Source organism: Hypomesus transpacificus, chromosome 1, assembly GCF_021917145.1.
Source record: "Hypomesus transpacificus isolate Combined female chromosome 1, fHypTra1, whole genome shotgun sequence".
NCBI classification, from domain to species: domain Eukaryota; kingdom Metazoa; phylum Chordata; class Actinopteri; order Osmeriformes; family Osmeridae; genus Hypomesus; species Hypomesus transpacificus.
The window spans coordinates 1,447,839-1,474,492 of NC_061060.1; the positions used below are offsets into that span (position 1 = coordinate 1,447,839).

Genomic DNA, 26,654 nt, shown 5'->3' on the forward strand with positions numbered 1-26,654 from the left:
ACTGTGGTGGTGAATGTTTCAACAATTCTTTTTCCAAGTTTAGGCAAGTACTAATCCAATAACCCAAGCCCTTTCTTGGGTCAATGTCTCAAAATTCCTTAAAATGTGTGGTCAACGCCTGATACAGTAGTAGGAAACACGGATCTTAAACAAGCATCACGTACATTCACAGGAGAAGAGGCAGTCCTTGACCTCCTATATGCAAAATAGTTTTTGTTTGCCGAGATGAGCACCAATGAGGGATGTGGAAATTAGGTGACCAGGAAGTGGAATTCTCGTATACTGAGTGTCGTTTCAGGGTGGTATGAGGGGAGAGGTGCATTTAAAGTTATGATAACTGTGAATGTGGTGATATTTGAGAGAAACATGTAGATTTACATGAAGTGTTACGATTTACATTTAGCTCTTATCCAGAGCGACTTACAGTAAGTACAGGGACATTCCCCCTGAGGCAAGTAGGGTGAAGTGCCTTGCCCAAGGACACAACATCATGTGGCACGGCGGGGAATCGATCCGGCAACCTTCTGATTACTGGCCCGACTCCCTCACCGCTCAGCCATCTGACTCCCTAAGATGTGCCACAATTTGAGCAATCATGGTGGTATTATATGTTGTTCCTTCTGGATAATGCTGCCTGTTGTTACAGTCGCACTTTGTGCAGTGCAAACAATGTAACTACACAGTATATAGCCTTTTTACTGTCCTGTCCATACTGTGCATCAGATGGACACGCAAGTTCCATCTCTCCCCCTCTCACCGACCCCCTCTCTCTCCTCCGCCCCCGTCTCCCCCTACCCTCTGTTGCCCACACACCTTACAACAACACACAGATTGATTTGACAATTTGTCCCGGCTGGAAGGAAATTATTTGCAAATAATTGATTGACTCTTTGTACTTATCGGTTTATGGCACCACATCGGCATGTGCCTTAAATGGATGTGACTCAAATCATTGACAAAACTGATTTTTCGACAGCGCAAATCAGTGAAGTTCAGAGGCTAAGCAAATTACATCGCCCGGAGCAACTAGCACTGCATGAATGGAGCCTTTTATGATCATAGGGAAAACCGTTCCCTGGGGACATGAAATTTTAGAGGGTTTTCCCTCTTAAACACACACGGGTACACTTGAAAGGTAAAGGTAATTTCCACTTCCTTTCCTGGATAATGCTGTTTAAACCAAATAAGCGCTCTCATTCATTGCCGTTTAAATGTAAGCAAGATGTGCGTGGTAAAACGAGTACGTTTAAATCCTGGATGCAAGCAATGCGTGAATTGTAAAATATATAGGCTACTTAAATATTTATACATCAAATTAACTAGTCAATGGAAAAAAGTTGTAAAAACTTTGTATGAAACATATAGCTTGCACTTACCGTTTTGTTCCTTTAAACTTGGATGTTGAAATTTGCTAATGTGACTTGATTCTGCCTCTGAGCCATGTTGTTGGAGAAGCGATGCAAGTAGGAGTAATAATGAAAGTATCATTTGGATTAGTGTTGAACGGCGATTACAAAGCACTGTTGACGGGACGTTTTGTATCACCATGCACCGGCGTAGTGTGGAGGACACCAATTCTTATTTGGACACATTTGTAGCAGATAAACAAGGAGTAAAATCCACATAATCTCATTCAAATACTGAGTCCTCTGAAAAATGAAAAATAAAAAATCAAGACTCGTAAAATCCACTGAAAACGCTGGCAGTTGGGCGGGTTCTTTCTAGAGTGCAAGTGCGCACCTGTTGGCTTTGTGGAAAGTTGGAGAAAGTTTTTCTATCACCAACTCCGGTGTGATTGCATATTCAGCCCCAGTAACAATCAGTATTCATTGCATGCACATGCACAAATAATGTATTTTACGAAGAAGTGTTGGCTGCTGTATGCGTTTCACGGTTTCCAAGATCTTAGCCTAGCAGGAGTAAACTATTCCAAAGGAACTCCAGTCAAATGCTCCGAGTGCATTTCCACAAGCCTCACAATAAGCGCATATATGCCCGTGTGCAGCGCAATTCGATACAGTCTTAAGGCTACATTGGATAACATATCGCTGCTCAAGCTTCTGTTGTCTGGGTCTTGGCTCATAGGCGGAGACTGAACTAAGCTATCGTAGAAGCTGAGACGACAGGGTCTGAATTTCTGGAGAACGCAGACAGCCAACTGACGACACAACAGGTGCTATACATAAAGTCAAACCTCCTACCATAGGCAACTCCCCGTGATGTTAACTATTCAGTAACTCCGTCTCGCACTGGGTAGGTTTCAACTTGCCATGTGTATTTTCAACACAAGCCGGAGCGGGGTAAACTATGGTCACCCTTGTGAGTTTCTGAACTAGTGAACTTGCATGACAGGTGGATTATTCTTGTGGGTTTATGGATAATTATGCATTTAACCCACCTTTGTAGTAGAAAATATTTTCACTGGAACATTTGATTGAATGTAGCCAAAGTAGCCTCCCACATGAGACCAATACGAATACTAGCATATCAGCTCCTTTTGTATTTACAATTTAATGCATAATAATTTTACAAATAATAGTTAATAGAGGGTAACATGCCAAAGGTATGCACTTATTGCAAAACAATTACAATGTTATTTCCATCAATAAATTCCCTATAAAAAGAGAAAAACATAATTTTCCAAATTATGTTGAACATTTTTCTCTGGCCCCTAAGAAAAACAGCAGAAAGTGGATCAGGTGTGAACTAAGTGCATGTCCTACACAGAATGAAGATCATCTGGATGAATACTGTAGATGTCCCACTTTCAGCAATGTAAATATTACAGTATACAGTGTGTCAAGACTCCTTAATCTCCCCATCTTAGCCTGAAGCACTTCTGCTCTGGAACGTTAGAACAATCCATCTGTAGGGGAAATGTTTAAGAACTTCTCAATTTGTCATATCAAGGCAGTATACACCGCTGTTGCTGTTTCCCCTTCTGTTATCAATTTCCGCTCTCTTGAGCACAATGCTGTGCCTCATCAAATGTGATTAATGTGGTTACTCTCATCTTATTGTTGGAGGAATCCACAAAACAATCAAAGGAGAGTTCCAGACACACTGAACTCATTCAACAAAGACACATGATGCAATGGAGGAGCAATCTACTCCAGTCTAACGTCGCGGAAAAATTACAACCCTGGAGAGAGGAAGGGTTATGGATGAGGGTTTAATGTTTTTAATCAAAGTTGATGGCTGAGATGAGATCGTAGGGGTCTGAGACACTCGTTTGGTGTGTGTTGCCCCCATGGAGACTGGCACACAGAGGTCCTCTTGTGCCTGCTACAAGGACTCAGTCCCTTTGTGTAAAGGAGAGTATCACATTCCAGCCCTGCAAAACCCTGAAGCAGATGTCAGCACTCCACATTGTGGAAAATCTCTCTCTTCTCTCTCTTTCTGAACTCTCTCTCTCTTTATGAACTCTCTCTCTCTTTCTGAACTCTCTCTCTTTCTCTCTCTGAACTTTCTCCCTCCCTCTCTCTGCCTCCCTCTCTCTGAACTTTCTCTTTTTACTTTCACTCTCTCTCTGTCTCTCTCTCTCTCTTTTCTCTCTCATTCTTTCACACACACAGTCCTCACCCAAGGAGGTTGTGTCTGTGAAAGCTTGGTATTTTGTCTCCCTAAGCACATTTGATTGCTGCATCCATGGTGGTCTTGTGAAACAGAGAATTTTAATAAAAAAAACTTGGAATAAACTGAAGGAATTAGTCACAAGACAGACTTCAGGGTCACAGCAAGCATGGAAGGAACCCAGAAGGTTTACACTAAACTGGCTGAGATGTAAATGTAAACAATTGGGATTTCATAGTTGCCCCACTCACGGCTACATTCCAATATTATTCTAAATACCTTTTTGAGACTCGAGACAAATGAGTGCTCCATTGCCAATGAAATCATGTATTTATCCATCCCTCACAGCCAATGTAAGATAGTACTTAGGCCAAGCTGAAGTAGACACATAAACAGTGTGGATGTTGTGCAGAACATAGTTGCACCTTCCAGAGAGGGTTATGGTGTACGGTTTAGTTGGTGTGTGTGTTCCTTTCAGTCTCAAGACTTTTGAAGATTCTTCTACTGAACTTCTATATTTATTAAATGTGTTGTTAAAGAAAATACAATTTCTCAGAGTTTAAAACAAATTGAGTGTTTTATACCAGTTTCTGTGTTTCATATTACATAATTGTAGATGCAAATATGTCATCTAATTAGAAGTAAAAATGAAAAAAAAAAAAAAAAAAAAAAGGATATTTCATATATCCTTAATAAAATATTGTGTAAAAGTGACAAACTTCTACCCCAGCATGTTTTTTATAACAGCGTTTTGCTTTGAGTCTGGAGACCCCTACTGGTGCCCCATGACACTACAGCCAAGTAGTCAACATGGATTTGGGGGATGCCATTATGGGTTTCCATTAGCATGGGGGTGACTGATGTCAAAGAGGAACATTGCATGTCTAAGACTAAGAGATACAATCCGTGGCAACACCTACTGAGGCTATGAGAGGGGGTATTCTTGGGTTAGTCCAGCCATTATGTAAAGTGGTCAGACGTGATGGGACGCTAGGTTATTTTGGCATGGTGCCCCCAATGTGAAGTCTTTTGGTTTCATATTTCCCAAACTTTGTGTTCATGACTGGGAAGATACAGACCCCAAGAGACAGGGATCTCATTCCATGACCCAGTGCCCAAAGCTATTGCTATACCAAACCCAATCGATATGATCTTGTGGTGTGTGTGTGTGTGTGTGTGCGTGTGTGTTGAGTGTTCAATGTGTGCATGAATGGCTGTATTCATATTCATGAAGTGCATATTGTACAGTATGTTCAGGAAAGACATGCTGGGGAGGATGAGGAGGGGAACAAATGAGAGAAGAGACCAACGCTAGAGTATAACTCATTGTCTAGGAACACACACTTTCTGTCTGTGTCGTTAAAATGGACATCACCATAAAGACGTCTCGGACAAATTATCTTCCTTTTCTTCAGGGTAACATTGTGTCCTCATCTTTTGCAGGAAAACCCTCCCTTATTCTAGCTTTACTACCACGGTATCCATTTCTTGTTCTGTATGTAGTATCCAAATCATTTGACAAGATCAAATTCATAACAAAGCAGTACATCAACTCTAGTCAAGGGGCTCAATATCCTTCGAAACAAAGGAATCTGTCAACACAAAGTCCTTATATTACTTAAAGCAGAATAAGCCTCACATGCCAGAAATAATACTACACCAGTTTGGTTTAAACACACTGACAGGATTTTGGGAATGGTTTCTGCCTGTCCATCAGTGAAGTGACTTGTCGGCTGATGTTAGGAAATGTCTGGGAAAGACAAAAGCTGACTGTCTAATGGGGCTTAGCCTTGATTATGACATCGGAATGTATTAATCATTATTTATATGGTGCAGATTATTGTGCATACATAGATCAAATATGAACAGTACATATTATTTACACATTCATATTTTAATATCTAATAACGTATATGTGTGTGTGAAAATAATGCTATGCAGACTGGACTGCAACTCTACACAGTGAGATACTACAGGGAAAATGCTCAACTATATGGTTTGAAGTCCTGGAATAAAAGCAACAATTGGAACACGTCTATTTTCTTGTAGTAGTGAGACAAACAATTCTCAAGCATTTCTTCTTGGGTAGACATACAAAGGAATGAGCCATACACCAAACAACTAGCTTTGTTGGCTTGCATCTGACCTTGCTGGTGAGTGAGTGGATTGCTGGAAAATGTTGGAAGTCAGCTTTGATTCTGCTTAGGCCACAGTACAATGTGGAGTAAGTCAGGATATCTCCACATCTCTCTCTCTCTCTCTCTCTCTCTCTCTCTCTCTCTCTCTCTCTCTCTCTCTCTCTCTCTCTCTCTCTCTCTCTCTATCAGCTCATGTCCATGCGAGGTCTGCCACTTAACCCCCTGACCTATTTTTATTGTTTACATCTTGATTAAAACCTGCCTGCATCAATGCAAGTTTCATTCCATCAGTTGGTTGTACATGCCAACGGACCTGCACCCGTTGAAGGTTTCAGAACCATTCAATGGATACAACATGGCGCATGTTAATTTTAACATTCACTTCAATTCGACTACAGTACGTACTCACACTCGGGGTTACGACACAACTCAGTTTTATTACCCAGTGAGTGTGCTTAACATCCCACTCCAAAGTCTATTCGTCAAGAGAAGAGAAAGTATTATAGCGATTTAACTGCTTACATTCAAGTGATGTTTAATATTTTAACGGGCTGTTAGATGTTTTGCATACGCACTGTCCTAAATTGCGAGGAGATTGTACCAGCTAGCACTTATTTACAAATGCTTACGTAATGGTTGTACTGTCGTCGGAGAATGGACAAGCTTCCGTGGTGATGAAGCTGGGCATAGGCTTGTCAGCCCCTCAGCATCTTGCTACTGCGCATGTTGCATGACAGGTGCACACGCAAGCCTCCATCTTGGGTTTCCCGGACATAGGCTCAACGTACAGCAGCGACATACACTAAATCAAAATAATAATAAAAAAAAACAAAAAAAACAGCGGGAAACCAAAAGTAGAAAATATTGGCAGTTTGCCTAAATGTAGCGGTTTAATTCAAATGTAATTTTCATTTATGAATGACCAGGAGAAGAGAAGCTCATGAAAAAAAGGACCAAGACGCGTCATGAAGGCTTACTGAAGACCACAGCGTTAGGAACAAGAAAATACAAATAACTGGTAAGTGTAATACATTTCTTATAACATATCAAAAGCCTGGAAACCGGCTTTGGTTCACATGTGCAGTAGACTGACATGTTTGCCGTAAGTTTTCGCTTCGCATGTAAATAGCATGTTTGCCCCCGCATCCTCCTATAACCTCTGGCGTCTTGGTGGGTTGTGTTGCTATGTTGCTCTCTCCATCTTCGGGTCGCCATGCTCACGGTTTGGGGTGAGTGTTGGCGTCTGCTCCGATTTGTGCCTGGTCGCAACTGGTCTTGGCGTGCACGTGCAGCCAGCCACAGGTTGCGACTGTTGTTAATTGACGTCAAAGCAATTTTATTTGTATTCGAGGTTTTACACGATACACTGCTTTTCAGCAATTGACCTTGTGGTAATTGCGGTGAAAGTGCAGTGCGCATAGGGAAACATCCATAAATTCTCCAGTAACTAGAAATGGTCATACAAGTATTTATGGTGCCTGGCCACGGGTAATAAGACCTAAACATGCGTGTGTGTGTAGGACGTCTGTACGATTGTTTACTGCCATGTCTTTGTGGTCCTAAATCTAATAACACAGATCAAGCAGAACCTGTTAAAGTTGTGATGACTGGAGAGGGTTGCCTATTGACTGGATACTCTTGTGTACCCATAAGAAGTCCATGTCTACTGTATTATAATACACATTTAAGTGGGCAGACCATTGCCAAACCATAACTGTTTTTTATTTTATTAAATCTCAAATGTAGCCAATGTTATGTTAGGGATACTGTAATGATGAGCAACACTCCCACATCTTTAAGATGATACAGCTCACAGTGCATGGGATGAGCAAGCGTGAGAGACTGGTTGGTTTTTCCTCAAGGATCGCCTACAGGAAGTCTAATCATCACATGCCAGCAGTAACACGACAGAAACACTATACTGATGCAAACACGCCCACTTGATTTACTGTAATAATGAAGGACGTGGAGAGGAGGAGATGGGGATGATAATCTTAAACTCCAGTCCTCAGAGATAGATAAGACAGGAGGGAGAGAGGACAGTGAGAGGAAGAGAGGAGAGAGGGAGGGGAGGACAGTGAGAGGAAAAGAGGAGAGAGGAGAGAGGGAAGGGAGGACAGTGAGAGGAGAGAGGAGAGAGGGAGGGGAGGACCGTGAGAGGAAAAGAGGAGAGAGGAGAGAGGGAAGGGAGGACAGTGAGAGGAGAGAGGAGAGAGGGAAGGGAGGACAGTGACAGGAGAGAGGAGAGAGGGAGGGGAGGACAGTGAGAGGAGAGAGGAGAGAGGGAGGGGAGGACCGTGAGAGGAGGACTGGTGGGGATGATGAACTAGGGATAAGAGTTGGTAGTCATCTGTGTGACAGTGACTCAGAGCTTTCTCAGGTCAGGGGAATTCTAAGTAAAAGAAGAAGTGGTGGAACTTCATCAGATCATCTGGCCCCCCTCCAGCTGTGCCTCTGAGTGTCTTTGACGTGTGTGTTGTGTTGTGTGTGTGTGTGGTGTTGTGTGTTGTGACAGCCCGCAAAAATAATGTCTCAACTGCGCGTCACAACTCTGTATCTGTGTGTACGGTAGAGCGCGAGTACCTTTGAGGGAAACCTCCAGCATTACCTTTCAGAGGGAAACCTCCAGCATTACCTTTCAGAGGGAAACCTCCAGCATTACCTTTCAGAGGGAAACCTCCAGCATTTGGGCGGAGTTCGGTCGCTGGATGAATGAAATTACGTTGGCTTTGTGTTTTCTACGCTGTAATGAACCGAGCAGAAGTGTGGTGTGGGCTCCACGATGAACTGCAGGAGTTTAGAGGATCTGTGTCGCTGCACCAGCTCATACACGGCATGTCTATGTAGGGAAGCAGGTCCTGTTTGTGGCAGCATACATGCATCACAGTCAGCCTGTGATGAACGACCCTGGTCACACAGCGTGTGGAGGAGTGTTTATAGTGGTATAGAAAGGCGTTTAATCCAGAAAATACCTATAAATGGGTCTATTCCATCACTTGTCTGGTTTGTAGGTCTTGTTGGGCTTCAGAAGGTGATGGCTCTCCCTATGCTGGACAGGCCTGGATATAGAGGGGTGTGATTAGATTCAAGACTTATGGACTTAAGTGTAGAAACTAAACCCATTGGCTACTGTACACTTATATAAAAACAATTAAGACCGGAACAGTCCATCTTGAATTAATGTAAATGATCAGGCTGCATTCCTTATGTGCCCACCCCTCCAAAAACATGTTGTACACACAGTATGCTCATCAACTCTGTGTAATAATGCTACAGGGAGTATAGTTATTGCACTTATTAATGATAACAGTAATCAAGTTTTGTATTACTCTCAGAAGTTGTGCTTCGTAGTTAATAGCTTTTTGTGTTTGCGGAAAGGAGCAATGTTGTTCATCGAATGTGGAAAAGCAACATGTGCCATGTGTTCCTGAGCGGGAGGTGAGCACGAGCTGTGATTCCTCCTCCTTCCTTTTCTCAGGCGGACGGGGAAGCCCCAAGATGAAGGAGATGAAGCTGACCGCCTTTCTTCTCCTCCTCTTGGTTTGGATGGAGGGAGGATCCACCAAGGAGAAAGGAACTAAGAAAGGGAAGAAGAAAGGAAGGCAGGTCGACTGTCCCTCGTAAGTATGCAAGCCAGCACCTTTACATTTAGTCATTTAGCAAACACTCTTATTCAGAGCGACTTACAGTAAGTACAGGACACAACGCAATTGCCTAACCGCTCAGCCATCTGACCCCCGCTCAGCACCTTCTCATCCAGAGGTGCTTCTTGTAGGTCCCAGTGTATTGTGTGTAGACAGATGGAGAGAGTTTGCATATGAATTCCCCATCTCTGAGAGACTCATCCAACCACAGACAGATGTGAAGTGCATTAGATTGGGAATGGACAGCTGGCCAAAAGAATCAAAGCTAAGAAAAAAAGGATTTGTCATTTCTATCCCAGATTTAACACGAAAGCCTCATTTGTCATGCAGTGTTGGATGTCTTAATACACTAATACCAAAAATGGGAATATATTATTGGCAAAGTAGAGTTGTTTTGGTAAAGAGGAAAAGCCTTTTATTTAGGTACAGTATAAACCGTTTAAACTGTGTGTCTGACTGTATGTCCTTGTGGATCAGTTTGGAACAGCTTGTCTAAATTGTCTGCAGAAAGGCTAGCTGGGTGAGGCTTTCGAGAAAGAATATGTGGCACACTTTGATCAGAGGAACCGCAAATGTACACAGTCAAAATCCCTGCCCGGGCCCTTCTACTCATCCTCTGAGCACGATCAGGTTTACATAATGAAATATAAAGTGCTCTGGGAGTTAGATTCCCTGGCAGAGCAGTTACCACCCACATGGAGGCAGTTTCCTGCCCTCTGCCAGGTCCCACTCTTTCTCGTCTATCTCTCTCTCTCCCTCTCTCTCTCCCCCTCTCTCTGTCTCTCTCTCTCCGTCTCTCTGTCTGTTTCCCTCCCTCTCTCTCTCTCTCCCTCTCTCTGTCTGTCTCCCTCTCTCCTCCTCTCTCTGTCTGTTTCTCTCTCCCTCTCTGTCTGTTTCCCTCTCTCTCTCCTCTCTGTCTGTTTCCCTCCCTCTCTCTCTCGCCATTCCTCTCCCTTTCTCTCCATCTCTCTCACCATCACTTTGTCTTTTACTCTCTTTGTATCTTTGTATAAATCCCCCTCTCTCTCTCTCTGGCCATCTTTCTCCTCAGGTTATCATTCCTTCAGAACCCCTCTCTCTCTCTGGCCATTTCTCTCCTCAGGTTATCATTCCTTCAGAACCCCCCTCTCTCTCTCTGGCCATCTCTCCTCAGGTTATCATTCCTTCAGAACCCCTCTCTCTCTCTGGCCATTTCTCTCCTCAGGTTATCATTCCTTCAGAACCCCCCTCTCTCTCTCTCTGGCCATCTCTCCTCAGGTTATCATTCCTTCAGAAAATCAGGAAAGCGCAATGTTCCCTGTGCTGTGTGACATGGGAGCGGACCAGAGTGTTTTTAGAGTGCCCCTCACACTCCGAGTATGCCGGGAACATTTGCTTTTTGCTGTTTGAACACCATTCTAGCAGAACCTAGAACAGTATTCTTCTCCCGGAAAGGTTGTGAGACCCTGACAGGGTGGTCCACTTCTAAAGTTAATTCAATTACCTGTTCAGTATACAGAGTTTAAGTGGAGTTAAAGTAAGTCTGTGCAGTTCTCTGGTGATAGTGTGACCTGCTGCTGTGTGGTGTGGGCTGCTGTATAACCTCCTCCCTCCTCCTCCTCCCTCCTCCCTCCTCCTCCCCTCCTCCCTCCTCCCTCCTCCCTCCTCCCTCCTCCTCCTCCCTCCTCCCCTCTTGCAGACAGCTGTCAGCTGAGGATCTTGCACGGGTCCCTGAAAATTCAACCAGCAACATCTTGAACAGGTTACTGATCACCTACGATCCCAGAATCAGGCCCAACTTCAAAGGTGAGCAGCTTCTCTCTTTCTCTCTCCCTCCCCCTCTCCCTCTCTTCTTACTGTACTAATTTAATCCAACCTTCCATCATTTCTTCCCCCACTATCTATTTCAGTGTGTGGGTTCTACTCACTGTTCAGTTGGGTAAGTTACCTGAAAGGCTCAAATGTTTTCAGACAATTAGTTCTAGTTCATATATAACCATTTGAAAGTTTTCGATTAAAAGGCTTTGGGTGATTTACATGGAATCCGCCATAATGCAAGGCCTGTGTTCTGACCCCTAACATTCTAAATCACATCTTAAACAGGAGATCATGACAGTTTCAACTCAGATCAAGAGTCCATCATGCTGAATCGTGTGTGCCCTTAGAACTTGTATATACATATATGCATATATATATATATATATATATATATATATATATATATATGTCTATGGTATCTACAGTATCTTCTCCTTCAGAGCGTCATGTAGAATGCACAGAACATTCTGAGAATGTCTCCCTGTTGCCAGGTGTCGTAGCACATTCCGCACTCCCATTCGAAGCGTTTCCATGGAGACCTGATGATTTTAACAGTCTGTGGTGGTCTTGGGGTCCATCTTCACTCGCTGGCACCAAGCTTGATACGGCTCTCTGGGGTTTTGCGTTGTACGGCTGCCTGCTATTCTCCCCTCTGCAGACTCACATCTGGTCTTCATATCGAGGCTAGATGAAAGCTCTTGAGTTCCATTAACTTCAAAGTTGTAATCTCCCAAATTTGATTTGAAGCTGTTCCTTCTGCAACTGCATGCCTGGGCCATTAAATCACAACCTGCTTTTGTGGCTGCGTTTGAAAGTAACACCACCAGTGGTCCTGTAATATCTTTATTCTGGCTCGATCAGAACACACAGAATTCCTGTGTGTTTTGGCGTATTTTATGATAATCACGAGATGTAAATGTTCTCCGTTAAGGTGAATATGGAGATCTTGATATGGTGTGTGTGTGTAGGTTTGCAGATTTACTGATAGACATTATTACGTGTATCCTAGCTCTTGTAGGACCTACGGTACAGTATGTGCTAACTGCCAGTTTCTAATTATGTTTTTCTGTTTGGTTTCCAGGCATTCCTGTTGAAGACAAAGTGAACATCTTCATCAACAGCTTTGGGTCGATCCAGGAAACCACCATGGTGAGAAACCCATGTTCAGATTGTCTAATAAATAATAATACATTTTATTTGTAATGCGCCTTTCTTGCACTCAAAGCGCTAGAACCACCATCAAGGTACTTTTACAACCATCTTCACCCCTAGCTCTGTCTTTCATCCGCATTAGTTAAGGGAAAACATTATCAGGAAGTATTATCTTTTGGGTCAATATTTTCCCTACAGATTTGAGGGAATGTATTGTAGGTATTGCAGATTGCACAAGATAATTTTAGCGGTGGAGTTTTGGAGACTAGAGGTTTCATGGCTCATTTATCTGATGGCTTAATTGCTGCTAGAAGTGCTTTTCCATTGCTAATGAATATATTAAACTCAAGGACGCGCTGGTTTGACCCTGGATCACTTAAGAGACATTAATGAGTACGCTGTTGAAATGTTTTATAAGAAACTTTCTCATTCTTCTATCATTTGAGGATGCAACGAGCATCGTGTTAACTGTCTGGTCCGTGTTATGAATTGAAAGCTTTAATTAATTTTCCAATGAACGTTGTCTCACCTGAATTTAACAGCTTTTTTGACTACAGTGATTCATAAATATTAGGAAAAGCCTGTCTGACAGCATGTAAATAATATATGTACATTAACATTTAGTCATTTAACAGACGCTCTTATCCAGAGCGACTTACAGTAAGTACAGGGACATTCTCCCCAGGGACGTTTAAATGTCTGGATATAATTTGACATATTTACATTTGCATTCAACATTAACTCTATACTATACTGATCAGTCCAAAAGAGAGAACTACATACTATTTAAATCACGACGCACGTATTGCATAACTGTCTCCATCCTGTGGTTTGCACTTGTCTGCATCACCAACTGTCTGGAGGAGGGGATCCCTCATGGAATATCTCCTCCCAGCTTTCTAACATTTTCTCTTTGAGAGTACTTTCTAAACGTTTTTCCTTGTCTTCTTTGAGGGTTTAGGTTAGTTATAGGAGCTGATCTGTGGGCATCTGACAAGCCCGTAAAATTCCTTGTCTAAAGGGGTCCGCAAATACAATTTGATTGAGATGTTTTCAGCTAAGATGCTTCCTTACGAAACTGGCAGTTGTCTCAGTACCCTTTAGCAGGTGTGGTAGTAAAAATTCTGCTGAAATTTCCAGTTCTTGTGTCTGTCAGATATTTAAGGGTAGTGACAGATCTTTACGGGTAGTGACAACAACACAAATGCCTTGAATCCTGTATCCTGGAAAGCCGATCGTTTTCTGCTGAAGATATTTCTCTTGGCCGAAGATTAGTGCTGTGTGTCTGCAGAGCCTTAGCACTTAACGCTGGCTAGATGGGAATTTCACAACAGGAACGATTGAGATGATATGTCACACACAGAATGGCAGCAACAGGGCAAACCAAGATAAAAACCCTTCCTGTCTGCTCTGAGCGAAACAGATACGGAGACAAAGGAGAGAGAGGACTGTAGAGAGATGGAGAAAGACAGTTAGAGAGAAAGCAAGACGTTAGACAGCTGGAAACTCATCCTTCTTTCCTACGTTTATCCTTTCCCTTCACTTCTATGTTCCTGTTGAGAGGAGTGTGTTTCAGTGACAAAGAGTCCAAATGAGTTAGGAAGGGAGGCCGACAGAGACAGCTGGTCATCTCCCTCTCGATTTATCACTCTCCAGGGCTTCTGATCTCAGGAAATACTTGCTGGTCATTTACACCTCGCCTAAATGCTTGTCGCTGCTGTGCGCTGACTGCAGTTAACACATCCATTTTCCCTTTATGAGTGCATTCGCCCTGAGAGGATGACTAATTTGATGATGCAGGGTGCAATAAACCCCAGAATGATTTATAGTGCCTCTTCAGTAGAGTTTTTCCTCTTTGATTACTCTCAGTGGATGTGTTCAATTTGCTCTGCATTGACCGTGCTACAAACAGCCCAGTTGGATTCGCTAAAACAATGTGGGGAATCGGGATTAACAAAATAGCTTTCTTTTTGTGAGGATAAAAGACAAAGTAGTATCTTGTTGGACGGATTATGCCAGCAATATTCATGTTTTATGAAATAAGATTTTCCTATGAAGCATTGATGTTCTATGTAATGATATTACATTTCTTTTCACTGAAAACTTTTTTCACAATGGGCATAAGTACACATACACACAGCTGGTATTTTGGTAGATGTAGTATTTGACGTGTAATCCATCTTCAAGTTTCGCCCTAATTGTCCCTCCCTACACCTGTTTCCCCATTTTGATAAATATATACACCTTCAGTGGAGACATAACACATCACGCCAGCTGTCAGTCAGTGAGTGATATGTTTTCACCAGCAAAACCCAAACAAAGCCCATCTAATATGCCTCTAACGAGCTTTTAGCCGGATCATTTGTCCCTGTGTTGATAACCTTTGACCCTGCTGGCCCTCCAAGCCCCTTCCCATGGGTTCACTGTGTTGATTGCTCCGAACACAAACAACAGCAGCTTTCTGCAGCTGTGGAATGGCATCTTGATTGGATTTTGACGAAGCTTCAATGTTGAAACAGTTTGAGAAGCAGCATGCTGTGTTCATGATGGAAAGGGTGATCTGGGATCTATGCTGTCTGGAAAGAGGCCAGCTTGTTGGCTGAAAGGACTTTGTGTATAAAGGCGATTTTGTATTATGATGGTACATAGGAGCCCACAGAAATAATATGTAACCTCACCATAATATTTGCCTGTGTGCATTTGACCTATGCCTATATTATGTATTATATATGTCACCATGACAATGTTTCATAACATCAACATAGATTTAGGTTGATATTTTGTGTCCATCAAACAGGATTACAGGGTGAACATCTTCCTGCGTCAGCGATGGAACGACCCCAGGCTCAGACTTCCTCAGGACTTCAAGTCTGAATCGCTCACCGTCGATCCTAAAATGTTTAAATGCCTCTGGAAGCCAGATCTGTTCTTTGCCAACGAGAAAAGTGCAAACTTCCACGAAGTCACCCAGGAGAACATTCTGCTGTTCATCTTTCGTAACGGAGATGTTCTGATCAGTATGAGGTAAGCGAACACATCCGAACACATCCACCTTACAGGTAGGAATGGACGTGTTGATTGTGAATTTATTCTACCAACATGTAAATTCCTTACATACATTGACTGTGGGCTGTACAAACTATCTTGCACCTTCCAGAAGATTGTTTAGTCTTACAGAAATACATTTCCTTCTATTTTTGTGAACAGCGGACTAACTGCAATGCTTTGATGTATGTAAAGTTACGACAAATACGACTTAGTTTAGTGCTTTAACATCATTATTTGAGGGCTAATGGAAATCACTTCAGCGTTTAAAACTGAAAGCAGTTTTACAGTTTGATTTACTGGCACTCTAGTGTAATGTTTTTCTTCTTATAATTTCTACTGGCTTCCAGAAATCCTTCCACAGAAATGACTGTACACAGAAATTACATTATTGTCTCAATGCAAAAATCGCATACATCTCCATTTTCCAATTTCCATTTGTGAGCGCAGTGATTGAGTAAGGCTTGCTAAGACCATAGGGAGAGCGTTCTAAAACCTCTCCACAAAAACCTGCTTGGCAGGCTTAGTAGTCAAGATTTAGCAATATGGTCCAGTACATCTATTGACTCAAGCATTTATCAAACTGATCTGAAAACACCGTGTTTACAACATCCATAACTTAAGTCCTTGATGTGAACATAAGCATGTACACAAGGATGACAAGGCAAAATCCCTCACATAGCCTACCGCTAATTTGGAGATTACAGAAATGAGTCACCAGCTAATTCACACCTCCTGACCTAGTATCGTCACAAATATGTGAGCGTTCGAAAGTGGGCGCCACCGCGTCGCATGTGACAACTTGCGAATATTCAAATATTATCCGATAGACAAAAACAACGCTATAAACGATTTAGTATGGCTTCAGAATGTACCAATTAGAAGGCTATCACATTATCATGGTTGTAGCATTGCTTCGAACATGATTCTAGATCATTTAGCCTGGCAGCTAACAATAGCTAGCTACCTTTTTGGAAAAATAACTTGCGCTGTGGGTACCGTCTTTCACGGGTTCTAATTTGTGTCAAACCTTTTGGGGAATCAAGCATGTCAATCAAGCATGTCAGCCACTCCTGCAGAAGATGGCTAGTATGAGCTTCTCACTCACAGGAACTTGCTTTGAAGCTTGTTTCATCCCGTATGTGACGCAATGTCTGTTATTCTGTGTAAAAGCTTTGAGTCCTTCCTCCTGTTTGTGTTTTTTGGATCATTTCATTGGGAGGCAGTGTGAGCTACTGTTCACCTACCAGTGCATCTGCACTTGTCACAAGTAGCTAAAATAAAAGCTTTCATGTGCAAATGAAAGAGGATGGAAATAAATATGCAACTCTGCTCATGCACAATGAAGGAAGCACGTTAAGAATTCATGCCTAGAGCACAGAAGTGGCAGTTTTTAGTGTGTGAAAGGGACTATCTTTTCAATCATTCAGTACTTTGTCTTCTGACAGGATGAAATACGGACAATAATTCTGCTGAATCATTTCAGCGTTGCATTTGATGATATTTTAGAATATATGCTTGTAAGAGCACCATTAACTACTAGATTTTCACATGCAGGAACCTCACACAACATCACAAATCTACAATCCTAACCCTTTTGTTGAAGTTTACAATATCTTAACAGCTCATAGGGCTAATTTACAAGTTATAGCCTGCAAATTTAGTAATTTATTATGCAAAATTGATGCAAGTTTCACCTTTTTACTTGAATATGGTGGTATAATGACTTTGTTTGTCTCCAGGTTGTCAGTTACTCTATCGTGCCCCCTGGACCTCGCTCTGTTTCCCATGGACACCCAGCGCTGTAAAATGCAGCTGGAGAGCTGTGAGTAATCTCCAGAGCCTAAACTAAGGATGACACTGCCTCCACACTATCATATCGCTGTAAAGTCAAGTGAGATATATATTTATGTAAATGTATATGATCTATTTTCAGTTATTTCCAGTTTGGTTTGCCTCTGAAAGGTTTTCTTCAAGCTGTTCAGGAACTAAAGTTTTCTGAGGGTGTCTGGGAGGAAGAATCTATCTGCATGTTTGTTGGTCTGCGAAGGCAGACCAGAATATGAGCATGAGTCCTGGTGTAGCATCTTATTTATGGAGGAAAGTTGATGCAAAGTAAAGAGGTGTGATCCAAAACCATAAATATATCAGTATGCCCCCAAAACATCCTGGTAACCTACAGTACCAGTGAAAGGCATGTTCATTACGTGTACGGTGTGTTCGACTGTGTATGGTGCATGTGTGTGTATGGTGCATATATGTGTATAATGTATGTGTATGGGGGGTGTGTGTGTGTATATGGGGGGGTGTATGGTGTGTGTGTGTGTGTGTGCCTGCAGTTGGCTACACCACAGATGACCTGCGGTTCATGTGGGAGACCGGAGACCCAGTCCAGATGGATGAGATCGCCTTACCCCAGTTTGATATCAAACAAGAGGACATCGAATACGGGAACTGCACCAAGTTCTATGCAGGAACAGGTATGTTCCTCAATGTCTTCCAACTATGCATGAGAAGACAGGGTGCCATCTAGAAGTGCAGTATCAGCCTGTATTTTCATGCAGTTGTTGGGCATGTATACAGTGCTTCAGCCTAAGGTCAGGGTTAGATTATTGTCATGAGCAGTGTCAGAAGGAATGGGCATACAATACAGTATGTATATCTTAATGCAATAGGGGTACTTGCTATTTGAAATCTGATTGCATTCTTATAACAATCACCTTGAAATCAAAGACATTTTGGGCCATTGGATTCAGTGTGTTGATAAAGATTTTCCAATAGAATGATTCTCATGAGTTTGGCTGACAATGTAAGGCACGTTGCCTTTCATCAGGTCATTAATTATTCCCAGTGAATAGGAATGTTGACATCTCTCAAAACACACTCTGAAGAGGAAGGTTCCTCATTAGGATTTCAACGCAGGCATTCAAAAACCTTTTTAGCACTGGGGGAAAACAGTTTTTGAATGTTGTTAAAATGTAGCTGTTTTGTTGGCAAGAAGACATTCTCACACTTGAATCCATGTAAAACCCAGCAATGTGTCTCAAACGAAACGTAAAAGTATTTGAACGTAATAAAACTACACTAAGGTGCTTTAGAAACAGACCTGGTGCAAACAGTTTTTCCCCCAATATATAAAAAATAATCAAATAAACTAGAAACTGTTGGTGTAGTGTTATGAGTGGAAAATAAAGTACCACATTTTGGGGGGAAAGGTTACACACATACCGTGAGACAGTTCATCAAACTAGAGATTAGGAGACGGAATCACAAGGTTGATGACTTGAAATCTAAGATACCACGGTAACACACGTGTTCCGGGAGTACAACGGTACTTAGGAATGGTTTGATGGACCCAATGCTAGTTTCCTTAAGGATTACAATGATTCTTGCTTAGAGACTTGTTGCCCTTGTTGGTTAGCGGTAATTGATTTAAATTGTTGTATTTGCTGCGAAATATCCTACTTTAGTTAATTTTATTTTTTTTACTGTTGCTTGCTTTTTCTACAGGTACACTTGCACTTAGCGATTCATTTAGTTTAATTGTAACTTTTTAACTACATGCTCTTATGGTTATTCCCTATGGCTCTTATTTTTTGGGTTGTTCACAATGTATGCTTCATGTTTCTGGCTACCCGCAATGCTTTGGGGCTATCTTGTTGTTATTATCAGTGACCTATGCACTTTGTAAAGCTCTCTCTTGGAAGTTGCTTTGGATAAAAGCGTCTGCTAAATGAATAAATGTAAATGTAACACATAAAGGCCATTAAAAAGTGTTCTGAGAAAGCGAGGGGTGCCAGGGGCCTGGCCCTGCCTGTTCTGCTAACCCTAACCCTAACCCTGCCTGTTCTGCTAACCCTAACTCTAACCCTAACCCTGCCTGTTCTGCTAACCCTAACCCTAACCCTGCCTGTTCTGCTAACCCTAACTCTAACCCTAACCCTGCCTGTTCTGCTAACCCTAACTCTAACTCTAACCCATAACCCTAACATGGAGACCTAGTTGATATTGGAGAGCTAGTTAAGATAGTGGAGACAGCAATGAATAAACCTAATACGTACGTGTTGGTTCTCGTCTGTTGTGCTCCAGGTTATTACACGTACGTGTTGGTTCTCGTCTGTTGTGCTCCAGGTTATTACACGTACGTGTTGGTTCTCTCTGTTGTGCTCCAGGTTATTACACGTGCGTGTTGGTTCTCGTCTGTTGTGCTCCAGGTTATTATACGTGCGTGGAGGTGATCTTCACCCTGAGGCGTCAGGTGGGCTTCTATATGATGGGCGTCTACGCACCCACCCTCCTCATCGTGGTCCTGTCCTGGCTCTCCTTCTGGATCAACCCAGACGCCAGCGCTGCCCGCGTTCCTCTGGGTACCTTCACCACACTCACCATACCCTCAACTAAACCACCTGGCACTCAAATGTCAGCATTTATCTGATAACAGTAGACTGCATTATCGTGTTGTCTAAGACGTTGAAATCTGAGCTAATGTCCAGTCATCTATCAGAGTATTGTTGTCTAACCCTAGTCTCTGTCACCATAAAGCGGTGGTTTTCAATCCTGGTTCTCGTGTTCCCCTATCCTGCATGTTCTGGATGTTTCCCTGCTCCAACACACCTGTTTCAAATGAATGGGTCGTTATCAAACTCCACAGAAGCCTGATAACAACTCATTTATTTGAATCAGGTGTGTTGGAGCAGGGAAACATCTACAACATGAAGGACAGGGGGCCTGAGGACTCAGGGCACACAGGGCTCACTATCTAAGTGAGCCCTGTGTGGCTCACTTAGATAGAACACTTTTTAATGGCCAATGAGATAGCTCCTAAGACCTCCTCCCACCAGTGGGAGACGTATTGTCCCCCTCAGGTCATGTTGTCATTTGGGAGAACATCTTGGGGGGTTTTCTCGCCCCTGTGACCGCAGAGTCTCATGAGTGTGGCTTGAAGCAGACCAGCCATTGTTGTTCACCTCCCCTCACCTCTCCGACACTTCCTCCCACCTACTCCCTCTTCCTGTCTCCCTCCAGTCGTTCATCATCACTTCCATCCCATTCCTCCATCTCCTGTGGAGGACGACCTCATGACACCCCAGTAAATGGGATCATCGCAGGTCAGTCATTCTCACGGTGTGTGCTCATTGGCTTTCGTTGCACAGCTGTTTTTGTGTGTGTGTAGCATGTGTTTGTCTGTGTGTGTTGTTGGTGTTATTCTTATTGTCAGGTGTGTTTTGAGCCTGACATATTGCGAGGCCCGGTGTATGTCAGTGCTTGTGGAGATCAGAGGCTGACTCTGATTTTGTCCCCACTGGAAAGATTGTCGTTGTGGGGCAATGTTGTATCAGCAATCAGCTCCCCAAACAGAAACAACACCTTCTTTGTGGTTTATAAAACAGGTCAGGGCTGGGTAATCATCTTTACAGGAGATTCAGAGTCTTTTATATAGAGGCCTAGATTCATTTGTGTGTTCATGGAAAAAACTGTGAAAGCAGTCTATTATCGGACCACAGGTGAACTCACATTAGCACTACAATGGAAAAGGTAAGACAGGGTCCATGGAGTTTGTAATTAGTCTTTTGTTTTAAGTGCTGCGGCAGTGATTGCGATGATTTATATAATAATTTATCTGTTCAACAACCCCATTTATGTAATGCTGCGACAGCTATATAATAGTTAGAATTTTTTTAATCAGCGAGTGAGTTACATATTGGAACAAGTAGGTATTGTACTGTACACCATCTGAGGCAAACAAACATTGGGAAATGGTATTGTATTAAACATCATTGTAGTTTTCAGCTGTCCGGCTTAGCTACCACTGACATAAATCAATTGGGATAAAAAAAATTTAAGCTAAACTTCGAGGCACATCAAGTACTGTAGATGTCAGATCAGACTTCCACCCCGAAGGGACACAGAGACCTTCCTCACAGCAGCTGCTCAGGTCCAGCCTCCGTCCCTGACCTTGTCCTCACAAGGCTGCCCGGCTCTCTGCCCGGCTCTCTGCCCATCCAGGGATCCTGTCTGTGCTCTCGCTCTCCTCCGAGTGCACCTCCCTGGCCTCTGAGCTGCCCAAGGTGTCCTACGTGAAGGCCATCGACATCTGGCTGATCGCCTGCCTGCTGTTTGGCTTCGCCTCCCTGGTGGAGTACGCCGTGGTGCAGGTGATGCTCAACAGCCCCAAGCGCATTGCGGCCGAGAAGGCCAAGATGGCGTCCAAGGAGAAGGCGGAGGGGAAGACGCCTGGGAAGAACAACACCGTCAACGGAACCAGAGGGACGCCCATGCACGTCAGCACGCTGCAGGTGTGTGTGTGTGTTTGTGACGCCCATGCACGTCAGCACGCTGCAGGTGTGTGTTTGTGACGCCCATGCACGTCAGCACGCTGCAGGTGTGTGTGTGACGCCCATGCACGTCAGCACGCTGCAGGTGTGTGTGACGCCCATGTACATTAGCACGCTGCAGGTGTGTGTGTGTGTGTGTTTGTGAAAATCAAATCTTGAAAATTACTTCATAAATTGCATTGCTGTTTATCTTGGGGTCTTTTGGGGTCATTTATGAAATGGTTATGGGTATGTATGTGTGTGTTTGTGTGTGTGATTTTAGACATCTCGTCCTCACACTTAACTGAATGACAAATGGTTCATCTTGCTCAGATCCATTGACATGATTTGAGTGCTGAAAGTAGATGCAATCTAAATGCAAAATAGGGAGATCCAATCATTAATAATTGGTATCATCTCCTGCACCACCTCCTGACCACGATAAAGATTGACACTCAGATCAATCAGCTTACAAAACGGCCTACATGTCTTTCAATTGTAAACTTGATGAACATTCATTTACAGTGGATGTTAGTTAAGACCGGAGTGGCTTTCGAGAATATTACATTTGTCCTTAGATAGGAAATATGTTTTCATGTCAAAATAAATCAAACTAATGAAGCTTTAATGACCTTAATGACTTTAGTGCAACTGCGCAATTCAATTTTAATCTGCTCTTTACACTTTGAGGAAGGGATTGGAAAAGCTCCATGATATACAGTAATTGTTAGACTCCACTGTTGTATAGTATATCTGCAGCATTATATGAGAGCAATGCAACAGATCAGTAGAGTAGATTGTGATGACAAGGCACATGCACTAATTATTAGCCATCTGGTCCACAGGCCATAAAAATGAATCATTTAAATTCATGACACCCAGCAATTCATTTATGTCCACTATTGGTTTTGGGCGAGTAACTGCAATCACGCAGCCCTTTGTCTGTCTTTATTTTGTCCAAATGAGAAGACATTCTGGGTGTGCCTGTCACAAATGTGAGCAACGTCAGGAATATGTAATAGTTGTGTAAATCTAATTATTTAATTCAGTTAAAGATGCATACCTCTTAACAAAAATGCTTCCTTAAAATAAGTTCATTAGCCACCTAAACACTTGTCATACAAAACAAACACTTTAAAAGCCTTTTCTCCAGGCCTAAGAATGCCGGATACTGATCCTAGACGTGCTCATGGAAGTGAGAAAATGTGTCACAACGGTTTATCGTAGGTCCTGTCAAAAATATCCCCAGTTGATTTGGAGAATATTCCTACAGGAATGCTCTCCATGTGGTCTGCCAGCCCAGCATCAGTCAAACATCCCTCTCTGGCGAGATCAAATGCTGGAGAGTGAACCTGCCGCACGTCAAACTCAGATGTTTGAAGCGTGACGCTGTCTGGAAAGCAAACCCACTGAGCCACAACAGCTTCAAACGCAAGGAATGTAGTGTGGAGCCACTGAGGACTCACTCTCAAACCGCACGGTCTTGAAAGGTTTGCTGAAACATCCTCATTAATCACAAGTGGCCTTCGTCTTGCTGAGACAGGCGTCTCTGGGAAGTGAAGTGTGGGGGAGATTTTAGAAGGGTTGGAGGTAAAGGAACAAAGACAAGTCACACGTTTTTTTGCTTCCATAGTTCCTTTGATGATGAGCCCAGGTCTTTTTCTTTTTCAGTTATGGGGACCAGGTGATTTGGGTTGGCGTTTTGAGGTCCTCCTTAAACTTTTTTAATGGCTTCTTTTATGGATGTGAGTCACAGAAGATGACAGGAAAAGAAAAGGACGTTTGTCCCATTTTCCTTCTCGTGTCAGTGTATCTTTACAAGCGCCTCCGAGGCATCGCTTGAACCTCCCAGCTCTGTGTCTGATGTGCTCGCCATCTGCAGGGAGGGAAAGATTAAATGGATGGGAAACTAGTGCCAGCTCTCCTGTTGCATCTGTCGCTGAGATGTATGACTGCAGTAAAGTGCAAAGAGGAGTCCCAGACTGGACCTCTAGGATGGATCCGATCCAGAGAGGTACAGCAGTAACACCACGCTGTTCCTGGGGTCTAATCCCTGATGTGTCACGTTATGCCTTCAATAAGAAGGTACCTAGCAACGGCGAGTGTTGGTCCAGGATGTCGAGGCGGTTTTGGAGCGATGTTCTGGAGTTGGTAGGCAGAGCAGCTGAGAGGTTGTCATCATCTGGGTATGTTTTCATTCTGAGGAAGAGGTTCTCGTCAAAGTTGTTCACCTGCCCTACTCTTCCTCCTCTTCCTCCCCTTCGTCTTCTTCGTCTTCTTCCTCCTCTTCCTCCTCTTCCTCCCCTTCGTCTTCTTCGTGTTCTTCCTCCTCTTCCTCCCCTTCGTCTTCTTCATCTTCTTCGTCTTCTTCCTCTTCTTCCTCCTCTTCGTCTTCTTCCTCCTCTTCCTCCCCTTCGTCTTCTTCGTCTTCTTCCTCCTCCAGGTGGTGGAGACTAGGTGTAAGAAAGTCTGCACCTCCAAGTCGGACCTCCGCACCAACGACTTCAGCATTGTGGGCTCCTTGCCCCGGGACTTCGAGCTCTCTAACTTTGACTGCTACGGGAAGCCCATCGACCTGTCGGGCGCGCTGGGGAGGTCGCAGGGGAAGCACAATAAGAAGCTGCCTGCTCCCAAGCCCGTCATCCCCTCAGCTGCCAAGCGGGTGGACCTCTACGCTCGCGCCCTCTTCCCCTTCACCTTCCTCTTCTTCAACGTCGTCTATTGGTCCGTGTACTTGTGATAATCTAGTGTTTTGGTCAATCCTCCTTCCACCCCCTTCCATGCTTTACTTAACAATCTAGTTGTACTCATGATACATTGGGACTTGAAATAGTGATGAAGCATCACAGGAGTGATTCCTGTGATGAAGGGTGTAGAAATGAATCCACAAAATAAAATAAATCAAAACATATATAATTAAACTATTAATTAATTGTAAATATCCAAGGCCTCTGCTGTTTGACACGAGAGTTTTGGTTGACCCAAAGTGTAACATTGTGAAATCTTTGCATGTTGAAAAATGGTAAACAGTAAAAACAATATATAAATATAAACATATATAGATATGATTATAAATATGTTCTATTGTAACTATAAGAGTTTGTTACTCTTGGTATTCTCTGTATGGGATTCTAGTGGATAATGTGACACCGTATAGCACCGTATTCTAGTTCAGATAGTCCAATGACACTGCCACGCCATCTATTGTAACTTTTTACCATCTTTCACTTCCTGTTTCACTTCCATCATCATGTGTATATGGGCCACATGCTGACCATGTATTTGTGAAGTTTACAAACAATTAAACAACCAAATTTCGGCATAGAAATGAGTTTGCGCCGTTTCTTGTCGTCTCACTGTGTGTGGCCTCTCATAGCCCTGGCCTCTCATAGCCCTGGCCTCTCATAGCCCTGGCCTCTCATAGACCTGGCCTCTCAACACCCAGCCCAAGGTGTGAACATTTCCTTGCATCATTTAGCTGCATCACCAGAAATTCAAATCATACAATCCTGCGTTGAAGTAGGGCCTAACTATGACTGATACTCGTAATTGGAAAAAATATCCACCGTGTCTACCATTGCTGGTGCGTCATTGGCTGATGAACGTGGAACCTGGGCTGGAAGCACACAGATGTTCCCTCCCAGGTGCACTCACCCTTGGCTAATCCCTTCAAACTGCTGCGTAATTATTAATGGAAAATATGTTGGGATATTGACCTCTGAGTATCATTGCAAGACTCCTCATATGAAATCCGCCATGACTAGATAGATAGATAGATCATCTTGTGACAAGCAGCACATGTGCATATATGCAACAGTGAAGCAGAAGGAACTGCAGGGGTTTCGATTACGTGCAAATAAAATAATATAAAAATGACTTGAATATCATTCAGGTTATGTTAATTTTGGCTACAGAATTTTTGTAGATTCGACAGCATGCTAGAAATATGTGAACGTTGACGAAGCCAATAAGAGCCAAGGCCACTTACTGCTGCTGTCATGGTAACAGACATTATGGTGAAGATTTGTCAAACGCTCATCGAGGACAACCAGCTTTGAGTTTCTTAGACGAGCCTTGAATCTGAATGAAGACATCCATGAATACCGACACCGCACAGAAATATCGCTAAAACCAGAGAGTAATATCCATCTGCCGAATCTCTGGGTGTTTTCTTCAATGTCAGTTAGACGAACATACGGAGTGGCACAGTGCTCTGCAGCGCCCTCTAGAGCCATGTCTGTATTGAAATCACAATGGCTTAGAAAGGTGAATGTATTCACAATGATCTAGTTTGTTCTTCTTGTGTCAGAAGATTCAGCGCTGGATTTTTTTTTTTTTTATGTAGTAAACCATACAATAGTATGTTGTTTTTTGAAAGACAATGTAAAGGATAGAGAGGGCCCAGAAATGCCTCTGGAACTTGTTTTACAGTCTGTGTTTCTCATTCTGGCCGCTGATTCAGCCTTTTGGGACTTTCCTCCCACTCCTCTGCACCCTGCTGGTACGACCGCTCCGTAACCTGTATCACAGAGACGGCCTTCTAATCCAAACTGACCTCTTACCGGGCTGAACAGCCAGGTCACCAACCTGACAGCGGGTCAGCTAAACGAGATGTTCTCACGTCTGATACGGTCACAGGCCCCCTGCTCACACGCCTAATCCAGAGGCCTGACAGCACAGAGGACCACAGAAGAAGTCGTCTTCATCAGTGGGTGTTGAGGATTTACGCACCGCCTGTTTCCTGGAGAGAGAAACAGGTAGTTGCGTGAGCCAAAGCCTTTGGATGTGGGGTGACTGATGGGGGGACGGTGGGGGGCGTGGAGGAAGTGAGGTGGGTGTGATTTCCTGTCAGTGAACTGGGTCGTGGATGGCTCAGCTCTGTGGCTGAGCCAGGCTGGCCGAGCAAATCGTCAAAGCGGCCGTGACTCCCCAGTTTGCCATCGTTAGTTAGTTCAACTGGAACTTGTGAAAACAGAACGGCAGAAAAAGAG

General features: G+C 43.3%; 2 protein-coding genes across 2 annotated transcripts in view; one reads left to right on the top strand and one right to left on the bottom strand.

The window, feature by feature from the left end:
- pdgfc (platelet derived growth factor c) overlaps nt 1-2,225 on the bottom strand; it is a 30,171-nt gene extending 27,946 nt beyond the window's left edge. Inside the window, exon 1 of the mRNA XM_047021756.1 lies at nt 1,377-2,225. Within this exon, the coding sequence (XP_046877712.1) occupies nt 1,377-1,548 (172 nt within the window). The 5' untranslated portion in view covers nt 1,549-2,225. The remainder of the gene's footprint in view (nt 1-1,376) is intronic.
- glrbb (glycine receptor, beta b) lies at nt 812-24,911 on the top strand. The gene is made up of 11 exons (XM_047021743.1): nt 812-1,135; nt 6,638-6,729; nt 9,190-9,331; nt 11,034-11,140; nt 12,234-12,301; nt 15,102-15,328; nt 17,092-17,174; nt 17,689-17,829; nt 19,564-19,716; nt 21,356-21,645; nt 24,107-24,911. The coding sequence occupies exons 3-11, from the start codon at nt 9,210-9,212 to the stop codon at nt 24,401-24,403; spliced, it is 1,488 nt and encodes a 495-aa protein (XP_046877699.1). The 5' UTR covers nt 812-1,135; nt 6,638-6,729; nt 9,190-9,209; the 3' UTR covers nt 24,404-24,911.
- The last annotated feature ends 1,743 nt before the right edge of the window (nt 24,912-26,654 follow it).

Bases quoted from the DNA above. Each gene is read 5' to 3' on its own strand.
- glrbb (XM_047021743.1), top strand. From the start codon at position 9,210: ATGAAGGAGATGAAGCTGACCGCCTTTCTTCTCCTCCTCTTGGTTTGG. The intron at 12,302-15,101 runs GTGAGAAACCCA...TCCATCAAACAG, and splicing joins CGATCCAGGAAACCACCATG to GATTACAGGGTGAACATCTT. The intron at 17,830-19,563 runs GTATGTTCCTCA...GTTGTGCTCCAG, and splicing joins CAAGTTCTATGCAGGAACAG to GTTATTATACGTGCGTGGAG.